Source organism: Anas acuta, chromosome 11 (assembly GCF_963932015.1).
Source record: "Anas acuta chromosome 11, bAnaAcu1.1, whole genome shotgun sequence".
NCBI lineage: Eukaryota > Metazoa > Chordata > Aves > Anseriformes > Anatidae > Anas > Anas acuta.
The window spans coordinates 744,495-759,323 of NC_088989.1; the positions used below are offsets into that span (position 1 = coordinate 744,495).

At 50.6% G+C, this 14,829-nt stretch overlaps 1 protein-coding gene across 1 annotated transcript; it reads right to left on the reverse strand.

The window, feature by feature from the left end:
* Positions 1-153: 153 nt before the first annotated feature.
* Positions 154-5,674, reverse strand: THUMPD3 (THUMP domain containing 3). The gene is made up of 9 exons (XM_068694017.1): positions 5,431-5,674; positions 5,238-5,315; positions 4,259-4,777; positions 3,090-3,220; positions 2,603-2,672; positions 2,108-2,223; positions 1,826-1,936; positions 1,455-1,578; positions 154-1,175 (listed from the first exon to the last, which is right to left on the reverse strand). The coding sequence occupies exons 1-9, from the start codon at positions 5,629-5,631 to the stop codon at positions 1,044-1,046; spliced, it is 1,482 nt and encodes a 493-aa protein (XP_068550118.1). The 5' UTR covers positions 5,632-5,674; the 3' UTR covers positions 154-1,043.
* Positions 5,675-14,829: the final 9,155 nt, after the last annotated feature.

The window sequence follows — 14,829 nt, forward strand, 5'->3', positions numbered from 1 at the left end:
TCCTGTGCCAAACTTCTCGAGCCTTAATCTGCCTCTACACCCATATCGTTAGCAATGAATGCACCTTAAAGAAAACAAACTGGTAACCAGTGGTGTCAGCCTCTGATGAGCAAAGATAAAAGCCTGAGAAATCACAGTACCAGCAGAGAAGCGGTATCTGCAACTTGAGTTTATTGAACGGATAATGTACTTTTGTAAATGTGGTGGCATGTCTACAGCAGTTTAAGTCCCCTAATAAATTTATACATACTGCCACCTCGCTGTGTCTACAGTAGACATTGAAAACACCAACTTTTAAATGCAATTCCTAAAAGTAACTGTTCTCAAACAGTGACTACAGGCAGTTTGCTGAGGCTGCATGTGGTACCTCCCTCACCCACAGCAGTGGTACATGAAAACAGGAATCAGACACCAATAACTAGCACTAGGTTGAAGTAACCAGTATGAACGCAAACAGCAGCAGCAGCATACTGTTTAGTAATTAGTATTTTCTTACCAGAATATAAAAAAATGATCTTAGTTTACATTTGGGCAATAGTATAAATTAAAAAACATTGAATTGGAAACATCCTACAATAAAGCGATGCTACCTCTAAGCCCTTCAAGGTAACAGGCTCAGTAGTGCTGTTGGTCATTTTAAGACACATGTATGATTTCTACAGTTTGAGGAAGAAAAATGAGCCGTTACCTCCAAGGATATCTCAACATATTTTCTACTGTAAGCAAAGAAAATAAACGTTTAATGTAAAAAACACAACAGACATAGTAGAGAAGACTCAGGCAAAGGAAAGCCCTATTAATATACCACTACTGAATTTCATTTTTGGGCTGCAGGGTAGAAAGAGATGATTTAAAAGTGGTTTCAGAACACACAGTACAACTGGCAGTTCTCAAGTTGATCCCTGGTTCAATGTTCATGTTACACAATTTCTGCGTATGTTGTTTTCGTCTTAGGATTTGACAGACAGCCATAGTCTCAGGTGTCTCCTTTACTGAACTGCTATTCAGGATGTTCTGCAGGTGTCTGCTGCCTTCCACACGGGTTACCAGAATGATCTTTTTTCTTCTGCCCTTTCCCAGGTGCGCTTCAGAAGATACACTGCAGCATGAAGCCCCCCTACATTCACCCACACAGTTTGATTTTTGCGCCAGATGTGTCCCATTCTTGACAAGGCCTACAATCAAAAAAAACAACAAGAGAACAGTGGTGGTTTCTCCAAGACAAGAGAGTAAGGATAAATTTGGTTTAGACATTGTTTTTGATTATCCCAAATCACATCCGAAGACGAAGTCAAATTCTTCAGGTCTAAAACTGTGTTGAAATGCTCCTAGTTATCTCTCTAAAAGCGGATTACCTTCCATAGTGAAGTAAGCTTGCTTTTTTTTTTTCCTCAATAGGTGATCTTGTGCAAGTGGGTTTGATTTACTGGTAAGGTTTGTCACAGAGAACATACCTTGGCAAAGCATTTCTTGTCCTGCGTAAGCAGAGCAGCTCTCCCTGTCCCTGGTGTGCAGATGCGGCCCATCTCCATGAGGCAGGCTGGATAGAGATCCCAGTTCTTCTTCTTTGACCCTATCCTGTAATATAGAGCAGGGTCTCCCTTGTGATTGCTGAAAAATCGTTAACCGCAGCTGGTCCTTCAGACACACATTAGTTCATTTCTGACCACATTTACATTGATTCTAACCTGCCCTTTTAATTTAGAGTAAATCAATACTTCTTAATTAGGTCCAGTTAAGTAACTAGAGAGAACCCTAACTCTGGACACACAAACACATGCCAGCGTGACAGTTACACACAGCGAGTTTAACCACGACACCTCACCTCTTTCCAAAAGGCATGTCTGTCACAATAACATCCACAGAACCAGTCCGCAAAGGGAGATTGCAAATATCCCACTGAATGATGTCTAAGGGTATGCCCAAGGAAGTACTGCTGCAAGTACAAAGACATTCATCTCAGACATGGTTTACTGAGAACATTTTTAAAGTGACGTCTGTAATACTAGCTAAAGAATAAATGCAAAAATATGGTCAAGGAAATCAATGCAAAATGGATTTACTCACAAACACTACAGGAAAAGAAAATCACTCGTGCTCTTCTCACCTTTCCTTATTTTCGTTTTTCTTTAGTAAAGAGCAGATGTTGTTTGCTGCTCTCTTTACAGCTTGTGGGTTGTTATCACCAGCAATGTGGTAGCAACTAGGCCACTCCATAGCTCCCTGGAGGAAAATATCGATAAAGAGCAACATCAGAGAGCATCAGCACAGCTCCCTTTTAAAATACATGTATAAAACTAAACTATTGCAGAATACGACCAAGCAGTTTGAAGATGTCAATGATTTTAAGATACTGTAACAGATATTTGTTCTAGGCATCACACACCTTAAAAGCTTAAAACACTTTTGGATTTAGTTTCTTCCTGCTATAGCTTTGGGAAGGAAAATGAAAACATTTACAAAAAGCGTATTTGTAGCTGGAAAGTTGCTGAGATGCTTTTGTAGTTGGCTATTCAGTTATTGCCTATAAAACTTACACAGATTATTCAGTCACAGATAGTGTCTCGAGTTTTACTATGTTAAAAAATAAAGGAAGAATCACCTCGATTGGTATTGCACCCGTACCGCACATGGGATCAACGATGATATCCGTTGGCTGTGGATCACAGAGTCTGAAGAGCAGGAAAAAAAAGGTACTTTGAGAGAAGTCTTAAAAATATGATTATTTTATACTGAAGAAAACCTAAACTCTTTTAATCACTCTAGTTCTGCCCTTTTAAAAAAACGTTTTCTGATTATTATTTCCATTTGATAATTAGCATTTTATATGCGCCAATACAGTGAAATACTTTTGAGAATGCTGTGATCAGTATTTACTAAAACTGGCTAATGGATCACAGCAAACATTTACTTTTCTAAGCTGAAAAACAACCAGTGTTTCTGGACTTCTAATTTATTTATTTATTTTAAAATAAGAATTAACAGAAATTACATTTGAGGAAGCAGTGGGGAGGAACAAGGTATCTAAATTCTGATACAGAATGACTTAATTAACTGAGACTAATGTAAGACTACATAATTACACTGACCTAAGCATGCCATAAGCCAGAGTTGAACGAAGAGTTGTGGGTCCAAAATGTGTAATATTTCTTCTGTGAAGACTCTCTTCAGTTAATGCAATGCCCACAACTACTTCATTATTGTGAATATTCAGGAGAACCTAAAGAAAAACTTGAACTAAATATCAGGAGTAACAGAAGCTTCCCATAGCACACCTGGTGACTGTTTAAAGTGGCACCCATGATTCGTATAAAGCTGGGCAATACACACGTAAGAGCACTCTCGAAAGAAAACCAATCCACTATTTGTAATGAGTTCAAAGCACACCACTGAGCATAGCGTAGCTTTTCTCATTCACACAAGACTTCAAAAAGCACTGTAAACATTATGTTGATGTTTTAAAAAAATGTTTTCTAAGTATGGGGGGCAAGTAAGGTAAGTCCTGCAAGTCACAAGGCAGCATTTGGAAGGCAGCAATTAAAAAAAAAAAATCACACTCCTGGTCCAATCTACGATATGAATTTGGAAGGTGAAAACTATTACAGGAAAGGGGGCCAGCCCTCAGGAAGACTTGCACAACAAGCTTTTATTTTTTCTGCCTCTCAGAACACTGGTGGACCACATCTGCTGGACATCCTTTCCGAATCTCTGCTTTCCCTATAAAGGGAGAGAAACACGGGACAACTGATGTAGTAACCTCCTTCAACCACAAAACTACAGCTTGTAGATGGGATACCTTCTGTTAGCTGATACAGATATAAACCAGCGGATTAAGCAAACGATTTATGCAGGTGAAAGTAAAGCAGAACGCTGCCTACACTATATTTAACATGAACAGGCACTAACTCTGTAGGAGGAGGCAAAACTCTGTGTTAGAGCTTTTGGTGTAGATGAGGGAGAGGAGAAAGCATTTGAACACCAACTCAACTGCTTTGGGTTTAGCCATGTTCATCAGCTAACTTGAGGATGAGTGAAGTGTTTGCAGAGCAAAGGGGAAGCTGAGGAGGAGAGGTGCCCAAGCAGGGACACAAGAGATCATTACTGTGGATAACCAAAGCAGTAGCAGGCGGTGGGCTGTGAGGACGTGCACAGTGTCAGTGAAATTCATACTTCTGAGGAGGCCAATTTTCTAAAAATGAGAATTCAGAAGGAATCTGTAAAATAGAAGTGTAGCTATTTCCAAGGCACTGGACAATACCTCTACATCGAAGTTGGTCATGTCAGCTTTCCACTGGAAGTGCTCCTGCACAGCTCCGCCGAAGTCTCTTGCAGCCTCGTTAGATGTAAAGCTGTGCTTGTCACCTGCTCTGTTGCAGGTAACACGGAACTTCAACACCTTGGCATCTCCTTCGCCTTCCTTGCCATCACCAGCCTTGGTCTCAGCCCCAGAACCATCACATGGTTCATCTTTAGCCTCTGACTGCTTGTCGTCATCATCCCCGTTCTGTGATTCTGCTCCTCCCGTCTCCTCTGGCCCCTGGTCACCAGCTGGTTCTGCGGCTTGGGCACAGTCCTCTTGCTCACTCGCATCTTTTTGATCTGTTCCTTCCTCTTCTCCATCATCCTTCACCTTTTCTTTGCTTGCAGAACTCTGCTGATTATGCTTTTTGCGTTTTGTCTTTTTCTTTTTTAAGCTGTTGTTCAGCTCCCAAACTTTCAAAGGATCAGTCCAGGGCAGTTTCTTAACCAAATCTTCCAAATCCTTTAAAGCTTCTTCCTTTAAAAGACAAAAGAAGTTGTACCACGAAGACATTCCCTCCCATAAAAACATCCTAAATCTAACTCACTCGAATTGGTCTCTTAAACACTTAACCTGTTGCATGTTTAAGCAAAGCTTGCAGCTTTTTGTGCTATTTTTGCCACAACTGAACCGAGTTGTATTTGAAGTCAAAGGACCCATAGCATTTTGCCATTTATCTTGTAACACAAGCAGTTAACACGGAATTAGGAAATCCAGGTGATCGTTTATCATCCTCTATGCGCGACAGCACCGCAGCTGCTCTCTTCCCAGGTGCTCCCTTGCAGCACAGCCCTGAAGAAGTGCCGCTAGGTGAGCTGCCTGTGCTCGGCCTTTAAAGCCAACAACGAAAAACCCCCGTTCCCCAGACACAAAGCTGTCTGGAAGCAGACAAACCCCCAACCCCCGCGCCCCCTGAGTGCTTGAGGCAGGAGCCCACCTTGGTTTCCTTGAACTGGTAATCTCTGAACTCCTGCACCACGACGAACAGGTTGTCCACCGAGCGCAGGCGGTGCACCTGGAAGGGAGGAGAGGCCGGGCTGGGGTGTGAGGGCTCTCAGCAGGGCTCCGGGGCCGCCCCCACCGCCGGCCGGGCCCCCGGGGGCAGCGGGAGCCGTGCGGGGCGCACGCACCTGCGGCAGGCAGCGGGCCGGCACGGAGAAGTAGATCTTGCCGCGGTCCCTGCTGACCCGCGAGGCCGAGCCCAGCTTCTCCTGCACCTCCGCCGCCGCCGTGGCCTCGAACCCGGTGGGCACGGTGGCGCCGATGACGGCCGCGGCCTCCTCGGACGGGGCCGCCCCGCCCGGACCCGCACCCGCCTCCGCCTCCGCCATGGCCGCCGCCGGCACGCGCTGCCCCGCGGGGCCGCCCGGCTCCGCTTCCGCTTCCGCTGGCGGGCCGCGGCCGAGGCGGCAGCGCCCCCTGCTGGGCGGCGGGCAGGGGCGGATTTATTTTTCATGACTGGATTTCCACATGGGAAAGCTCCGGGGTTCTCATTCTTTGGGTTTGATTTCCCCTTTTGGAAGGTGACCTGGTAGACAACCGGATGGGTTCCTTGAGTTTGTGCCTAAGGAAGGCAGTGAGGGGGACAAACCTTTGAAAATGTCGAAGCTTTCAAAACTCCTGTTTGGCTGTGGATCGTGAAGCAAACAAACGTAACACCAAAACAAAGAGCCTCAAACCACTCAGCCGACTGCCTTCCCTCGCCAGCAGTTCTGCTGCTGCTTTCTGGCCATTTTTATACCCCCATGCCCCTGTTTTGCATCATTTTTTTCAGACAGCCCCTGGAGTGCTTTGGCGAAGTTTGGATTTCCAGAATTAAACCCAGGCGAGCGGCTGCTCGGCTGGCCCCAGCACAGCGTGTGCGGGAGGCTCTGCGCTGTGACGAGACGCGCTGCAGCGAGCCCGGCCCTAGCCAAGTGTTGGACGGGAGCTGCGAGCCCCCGCCATGGCCCTCCTGGTGCCCGGCCGTGTCACCAGCCGTGTTCATCGTCAGCAGGAGAGAAAGGCGGTGCTGTGCTCAGCGGTGCTGTGCTCAGCGGTGTGTGTGTGACCTCAGCGATCCCCAGCCGAAGCACAAAGCGGTGCGAGCCTGAAACCCGGAGCTCAGCAGGGCAAATTGGCAGCTTAGTGGTTAGTGCACGGGGAGGGTGAGTCACGGGGTGCTGCAGCACTGTGAGAGCGCCCCGTGCTCCGCTCAGCAGAGAGGTGTGAAGCGAAGCCAGGAGGTGATAAGCCAAGACAAAGAGTTAACGACTTATGGTGAGAAATTGGTGTCTCTGCAGGTATTTTGGTGTTTTGGCACCCAGAGGACCGTCCTGTCTTTCCTTCCCCCTGGCGGCCTTTGCTAAAAAAACCCACGTAGGTGATGACTGGCAGCTTCCGCAGGGGAAGCGTCCGTGGTTGCGGAGCTGTGTGCTCAGGAAGGTCAGATGGCTGATAAGCTGATAACAGGAGGAGAAGCTCACACAGCTGATGGCAGGCGATGCACCGACAATGTCTGGTGCAACTGTGCAGCTGCATACACTGCTGCCCCAGGTAACTCGTCCGTGAGGTGGGTTGTGTGCAAGCTGCTGGCAGGGCCTCGTCCAGCGAGAGATGTAATGTGCACACAACTTCTCACCACTAACAGCTCAATCACAGCAGTGAAGGAGATCCAAAGGTCTCACTTCATTTGGACCACAGTGACAAAAAATAACTGCTTGGGCTGGTTTGGTTAATTTGATAGGGCATGAGTAAATTTAGAGAGGGCGCTGAATTTCCAATAGTGAATTGCAAAGGTGTGTCTGTGCCTGCCTTGCCTGGAGAAACTGCCCGTATTGCATCAATTTCAGAGCTGGAGCAGCCCGTTTTTGTAAGCAAACGCTGAGTGCTGGGCTCCCTACATTCAAAACCATCATGGACAAGCGGCAGGATAGGAAGGTCTGATGGCCATGGTGAATCAGCCTGAGAGGTCTGCATCAAAGAAAACCTTTAAGTGAGACAGCCGATCTTTTCAGGGCCTGGGTTTTGGTTCAGACCATCTCAACTTTTACTTCGGACTGAGAAGCATCACGATTACCGAACCCTTTGCATCACAGCGAAGTCCCATTTCATCTGGCATTCTTCTTTCCAGATGCTTTGGTCATTCAACCAAGAGAAAACCTCTCTGCAGTAATGAGCAGCCCGCACTTCTCTCATGTCTCTTGCTCAAGGATTTCCTGGGCTTTATGTCACAGCAGCAGCACGTGGTGGGTCCACACAGTGAGCTGGGGCTGCTCTGTTTTGTGGCATCCGGGCTCACCTGTTGTCGAGTCCCACCAGTCTTTAGGGGTGAAGCTGTTGGGGATGTCAGGGTCCAGCCTGGGGGCTCTACGGGCAGAGCCTGGAGTGCCTGGTGGAGAAAAGAAGCGTCCTTGGTGCTGGGCATGCCGCGCCTGCCTTCCGCAGTACGGGACCCAGCATCTCTCACTCGTTTGAGGTAGTTACTGGGCACTTGGTGAATTAAACCTCGGGGCCAGCTGAGGTGATTACCTGAAATGTCCTAGAATGGAAAGAAACATTTCAACCCTTATGGTAATGATTCTGTGGCAGAGTGGCTGGAAAGAAACCATAGCAACGATGTCACTTAGATAGTGAGAAAGGAAAACACAAACACATAGAAGTACTGACGTGAGTCAGGATCAGGACTCTCAGACAGCACTGTTGTCTTTCTGGAAATCACCGGGTAATTACAGGACTTTTTCTGTATGTAGAAGAAGCACGGTCATCAGCACGGCTGCGGCTGGCACCATGCTGTGTGGCCATTACCTGCAGTCAGTACAAATTTCGGCGTCGTTTATTCCCTCCAGCTCAGTGCTGTGAGACCCTCTCTGTTCCCAACAGGCCACAGATGTGCTGTTTTCCAGCTGACTCGCTGCCAGAGGGCAGAGGAGAGGACCCTGGAGCTGGGACTTGCCTGGTTTCCTTGCGTGAATCACTTCTCACCTTCCCATTTGTATTCTTTCTGCTGAATCAAGCCGCAGCCTCTTTATGAGGTTTTCATCACTGGCATGGTCCCCACCCGCAGAGGGTTTTAGCTAGTTTGATTTTAATGGTAGTTGGAGTGCTCCTAGAAAGTTACGCCAGCCTCCTACACACAGACGTCCTGGTGCTGATGCTTCTAACAGGAATGGCTGAGGGTGCAGTGGTGGTTTTGTTTTTGTTTTGTTTTTTTCCCCTTAGGTGCAGAACTGCTCACCTAGAAAGGAGACCTTGGGACTTACGCATTAGTTACCCCAGGTACGGTGATTGAAGGCCTCATTATGGCAGCATGAAGGCTCGGTAAAAAGGCCTTGCACACGGGTTTCTGACCTCTGGATCATTTTTATTTTTTCTCTGATTGTTGCTGTTGGAGGTATCCTGAACGACTGTCTTAGGGTTAGAGAACTGAGCCCTGTCCTTACCTCCCTGTCACCGCTTCTCTCCTGGCACTGGATGGCTGTGACACACATCTCGGGGGGCTGTCGGGGGCTGTGATTGCCCAGTGACCGAGTGCCTTTAGAAACAAGCTGGCTCTGTCATTGCTCCCGTTCCTGCTGCAGTAGTGCCAAACTGGTCAGGCATCTGCCTTTGGGTTTAAGCATACACACTGAGAGGTGAAATCCACTGTTTGCTCTTCCCAAAGCTTGTGAGCTGTACAGAAAGTGTTTCGGTGAATAATGTGCGTGGGGGTGCTGGGCTCTTCCCTTCTGACACCTCTTGAAGAAAGCACAGCTTTCAGAGGGCCGGGTGATGCTTTTACCACTTCCTCTTCAAATGCTGCTCGTGTGGCACGCGCCTCAGTACCGTTTTTAATCCCTCTCCTGCTGATCTTCACTGCTGCACAGAAAGCTCCCGTGGATTTAACACAGGAGTCAGGGTTGCGTTTCAGGATTTTTGTAGGCAACCTCGTAACCTACAGGCACCTGCTAACTAACCCGCAGTCAGGCTTACTTCAAGATACCTTTGTGAACAGGTGCTTCTTACACGGACATACGGGAATAAAACAAGGCAGGGGTGGAGGAAGTAGTTCACGATTCCAGATTCTTCACGGTGTGTTAACTTCATCCCGCGCTGGTGGCGGTGCCTGAATGCAGTGCCAGGCAGCCCGTGGTGTGCGCTGCCGGGCAGCCGGGCGGGCCTAAAGGGCTGGAGACCTGCGTGCTGTGTCAGCAGCCCCTGTGGGGAAAAGGAGAGGTGGCGGAGCTCAGGGGCTGCTCCAGCCCGGGGTACAGCTTTGGGGCTGGCAGCCCGCATGGACAGGCAGAAAGTCGAGACCTGTCAGAATGCCTGCTGAGCTGGAGGAGCGGCATGCACAGCCGTGGTCCTCGTGGTAGGACACCCTGTGACAGCGCCTTTGAGTAAACAGGGTCACTCACCTCCCACCTTGTGGAGCCCAAGGCAGGTTTGTGCAGTGCTCAGCCCATCTGCTGCTGAAGCTGCCTTCCCTAGAGGTGACGGCTCCCTGCCTGCGCCGAGGCAGCGCGGGAGTCCCTCTGCATAAATTACCATAAAGCAAACCCAGGCTTCAGTCCTGCGAGCAGAGGGGATGGCTGCATCACTGCAGCGCGTCTGCTGTGCCGCTGGCAGGACTTGCCTGTGTCTGTACGATGTTCCTCGTTAACGAGGAGAGCTGGTCTTGTGATGAGATCCCTCCAGCGGGAGCACCCCGGTTGCTGGGCGCATGCCCCGTGGGGCAGCGAGCTGCAGCGCTCCCCTCCTGCGGTGTCCCAGCTCATGGGGCTGTGTCCCAGCTCGGCCAGTCCTGCCCGTGGCACGCGGGGTGCTCCCGCAGCGTGGGCTGTGGGGCCGGGTCCTCAGCGTTATTCTCCGTCCCTCCCCTGATGCACAGCTTGACCACAGCTGCATGGTCTGCGGCGTCCTGCTGCCGCTCCTTTCTGCCGTTCTGCCTCTGTTCAGTGTTTTCATTGATGGGTTGGGTGATGGACCGGAGATAAGGCTTTGTTAGCTCTGCAGATAACACCAAGCTTGCAGGGGCACCGGGAGCACTGGAGGAGAGGGTGGGGATTTGAAATGATCTGAAAACGGGGATGCAATGGTGAGGGGCAGGTTGCTCTTCTGGAGCACAGCGGGAGGGGAGCACAGTGTGGGTCTCAGGCTGGGGGATGTGAAAGAAGGCAAAGCCCACACGGAGATGGACCGACAGAGGGAACGACCTGCACGCAGGTGGCAGAACCTGCCTGCTCCTCTGGGCGCCAGCAGGCCCCCAGCTACTGCTGGGCATTGCACCTTCAATAAAAGGGAGAGTACTCAGAGGGAGAAAATAACATCATCTAAAAGGCATGACTTCTAAGAGAATTTCACCCAAAATGTAACTGGAGATTCTTAAAAAAATGGGGAAGTGGTGCAAGGCAAAGACTGTTCCCCACACTGCAAGCACCCCATGGCACACGTCGCTGCGTTTTCTGTTCGCACCCTGAGTTTGAGCAGTTCCAGAAGGGGACCGGTGCTACAGGGATATCCAGCCTCTGTGTGAGACCACGAATGCTGATGAGCATCTTCATAGCTTGCACCTGTGTCTTACTAATACCTTTCATGTGAATCTTTGTTTTCTTAACAGCTCATTTATTAGCAAGTAAATTGCAGCTTGCATATTAAAAGACCTGCCAAATGTCACCTGGGGGCCAGAATAGACTAATAGATTTATAAAGTCTCTCTCTCTCTCTTCTTTCCTTCAGAAAAATAAAATCTTACAAAGTCTTATGAAGCCCTTTATTTATTCTCCAGGATGGACTCTTACAAGATCCATAACACATCATAATATCAAACAATTCCTATGAACTTACCCGCTGTTAAACTCTCCGTGACCCTGCTCTGGCAGGACAGAGCAAGAAGATGAGACGTCCTTGGCTTGGTGTAAGCACTGCTCTGCAGCAATTAAAACATCGGGGTGGTATCAGCACTCTTCCCATCCTAAGCCAAAACACAGCACCCTGCCAGCTGCTAGGAGGAAAATGAACTCTGTCCCAGCCAAAACCAGGACACACCGGCTGATGGAGTCCCCAGCTCAGCCCCGCACTGCTTCTGTGTGCACGCTGCACTTTCTGCCGTTTGCTCCAAAGAGCAGCTCTGAGCTCCTGGGACTTGCTCTCGCACACAGCGAGCTGCGGGCAGTGCACGTGCCCCGTTTCTGTGCTGTGCTGACTCCCCTCGTCTAGGGAAAGACGTGAGCCCAGACAGCGGGTGTGCTGACTGCTGCACCTCCGTGCTGAATCATTTTTAAAAGATCTCAGAGCCATGGCAGCGCCATGCTGTTGGCTGCAAGGGGCCTCGTCCCAAACCTACAGCCACCCTGTCTGTTTGATTTGGTGCAGAGTAGGTCAGAGCAGAAGCCCTGTGTGGTTGGTGCGGAGTTTGGGGAACCTTTAAAGCCCATTTGCAGTCGAGTGGCTGCAGCGCTCTGCGTGCTGCTCTATGGCCTGGCCCAAGTCTGCTGGTTATGAAACCAGTGACACTGCTGATTTTCTCAGGAAATAGCGCTCCCTCTGTTCTGGCCCGGGCCTGTGCTCATACAGCATATTCTCTATTAGGCTGCAGCAGGCTCTGATGCTGGTGTCAGCTCAATTTCCTCCTCTTAAGTGCATGCCAAGGACTAGCTGCCAAAGGCTGGCAAGGAAACAGCTCAGAAGAACCTAGACCAGGAATGAAAGAGGACATGGGAAGGATGCCAAGGCTTAAAGAAATAAGATAATGCAGCCATCGGGATGGTGACTGGGGAAGAAGTGCATCTCCCAGCACCGTTTCCCTTAGCCTTGCAGAAGAGAAAGGAACTGTTAATGCTAGGCACAACTTTTTCTGCACGTATTCGATGGTTCCTTGACTATTTCTGGGCTATCTGCACATCTATGTGGGGGAAAACAAACAACAACACCAAAACCACTAAAATCCCAGACAAAACCTCTGTGAAAACACCCAGTTCCACGGGTCCTTTTAAGAGAACAAAGACCAGACTCAGGGTTGGTGATGCCGCGTGATGGCTGCAGGAGGGCAGTGGGGCTGCTCGCGGGGTGGCGAGGATGCGCTAAGCACCTGCAGAGCTGGGGTCCGTGCTGCCTGCACACAGCTTGCTCAGAGAGCAAAAACACCGGTGCTGTGGGGCAGTTGCCCCATAGCGCGGGGCCGTGTCCTTGCTGACAGGAGGTGTGATTTTGCAGAGAGCGCTGAGCCCTGCGGTGCTGCAACGTCCTGGAGCAGAAGGCACCGCTCGCTCCTGAGCTCCCTGCAGGTAGCCAGGGCTGCTCCATATTTCCCAGCAGTGGAATTAATTTAAACATCCACAATATGGATTTAAATAATAGCAAATGGATACACCACAGTCACTATAAAACAGATTTTTCTTAGTGATTAGGCGGATGGTAGGGAGGAAATACATCACAATAATTGGCACATGAGAAGTGAGTGCCAAATCGGTGCCAACACAAGTTTGTGCAGCTTTTTCTCTGGAAAGCAGTCCTGGCTATACTTAGCACATGCTGGGACTTTCCTCATCTGGGCTAGGACGACAGCCTCGTATGAGCCTCATTGAATGGCACCACCGAGGACCGACCTCTTCTGCACCCCGGGGCTGCAGCGTGCGCCGCTCCTGGGGGCGATGCAGCTCGCCGCAGGTGTCTGCGGGGACAGGCCTGGGCTGACAAACAGGAGCTCAGTTTCTCTGCCCACCTTTGTGTTTCACAGAACTGCAAAAGAAGCACAGTCAGTCGACACATGATGAGTTTAAAAAAAGGGAGAAAAGAAACCAAACATCAGGGTGTAACTGAGCAACAGCGGGGCTGCTATTTCTGACGGGAGGCTTTGAGCCGTCCTGACCCAGTCCCACGCACTTGCAGCATCCCCAGCAAACGCAGCGTGTCCTCTCTGCAGGGTTCAGCTCCCCAACCAGAATAACCTGCTCAAATAAAATTGGTTTGGGGCTATTGCTGTAAGTCCTCTCCATGTCTCAGGGCTGTAAGAGCTTCCTCAGCCTATAGATGGACTATCTGTCGGGTGACACTTGCCTTCATGCTGGAGCCCACCACACCGGGCCTGCCCCTAGCTGCAGTGGGGCAGGATGCCGGGGTTAAGCGGGCTGTGTTGGAAGCGGGGCACCCCGGGGACACCTGGGCTTTGCGGCCCTGCCGCAGTGCCCTCAGCAGAGGCTGTGAGCGAGTGGTGCGGGAACACCAGCAGTGCCTGCCGTAGTTTCTCCGTGTGGGGCGAGGGCCTTTTCTTCAGCCAAACCCAGTGCTTGGGGTTGTGAGAGCTTATTAGCTTCTCAAGGGCCCTCCCAGAAATGTGCCTGAAGCTGACCCAAGGCCAGCTGGAGTCAGCGGGAGGTGATCTGTGGACTTCCATGGCTTTGGATCCAGCCTCCAGCGATGCCCTGAAGCGCGTTGTCTCTGCAGGACTGCCCTGCTGCCGCCTGTGAAGGCACGGAGGCACGGCACGGTGCTGGCTGCGCGTCCAGCTGCTGCCCGAGCCTTTGCCCAGAACCTCTCCGTGTTTTCCAATCCAGTTTAGCAGCTGCTGGCTGAGGAACAGGAGCTGGAGGAGAATCAGAGGGGTTCTCCGGGGCTCACACAGATCTGGTTTGGGGATGATCAATCCGCAGCTGCCGTTGATCAAGCGATGTAATTACCGCTGCCCAGCCTCCGTTGCTCACCGTGTTCCCTTTGTGCTTCTCCACTGGTTCTGGGGGAGTTCCACCTCTCCCGCAGCTTGCTCCTGCTGCCTTCCCTTGTCAGAGCAGCAGCTTCAGCTCTAGGTAACTGGGAAGGGAGCCTGTGTTCGGGCAGCGCTGAGGAGGGATGGGAACACCACCAAGGGCTGCACCGGCCCTTACCCAGCCCTCGCTCAGATGCCCCAGAGCAGCCCGCTGAGCTGCTCACGCACGGGTGGCTCAGTGCTGCCTGGCGGGGCTGTGCCACCCCCGAGCAGCCGCGTCCCTCGCCACGGGGCAGAGCGTGCCTGCAAGCCCCCTGGGCACCCCAAGGGTTCCAGGTTCCGCTAACCTCGAGATTTCTGCAAACACCCCACTGCACAAAGGCACCTCCGGCACTGTGCTGCCTGCCACGAGCACGAGGAGCGAGCGCAGGAGGACACGGGCACCCCCGTGGTGTGCTGCCCGGTGCCACAGGGAGCGCGCCAGGAGCTGGGGCAGAGCCTCGTGGCACTGCTGGTGGCAGCACGTGTGTGTGTCCCAGCCCGGAGTGGCACTCATCGGCATGAAGACATGGACATTGCCCATTTTGAGCTCTTTCTTCACTGCACTTTTCTTTCTCATTGAAAGAAAATGTTTTCCTCTTTGCGAAGGCTTTTCATTGTCCTAAGCAGCACAGCAAATTTTAACAGGAAGAGAGTCTCCTCTGCCAGGTGAGATTTAGCTTGGATGGGTAAGTGAGATCCTCTGTGATCAACCTTTCTCCAAGAAGAGATTAAAAACAAAAAAAAAAAAAAGAAAGAAAAGGGCAAAAGCCCTGACCGCTTTCCTTCCCCTCCTTTCGCACATTTGGAGCGCTGTGTGGCTGAGCCAT

Excerpts from the sequence above, each read along its gene's own strand:
- THUMPD3 (XM_068694017.1), bottom strand. The coding sequence starts at position 5,631 with ATGGCGGAGGCGGAGGCGGGTGCGGGTCCGGGCGGGGCGGCCCCGTCC. Across the intron at positions 3,221-4,258 it reads TGACCAACTTCGATGTAGAG|GTTCTCCTGAATATTCACAA; the intron begins GTATTGTCCAGT and ends GTTTTTCTTTAG. Across the intron at positions 1,579-1,825 it reads GACATGCCTTTTGGAAAGAG|GATAGGGTCAAAGAAGAAGA; the intron begins GTGAGGTGTCGT and ends TCTATATTACAG.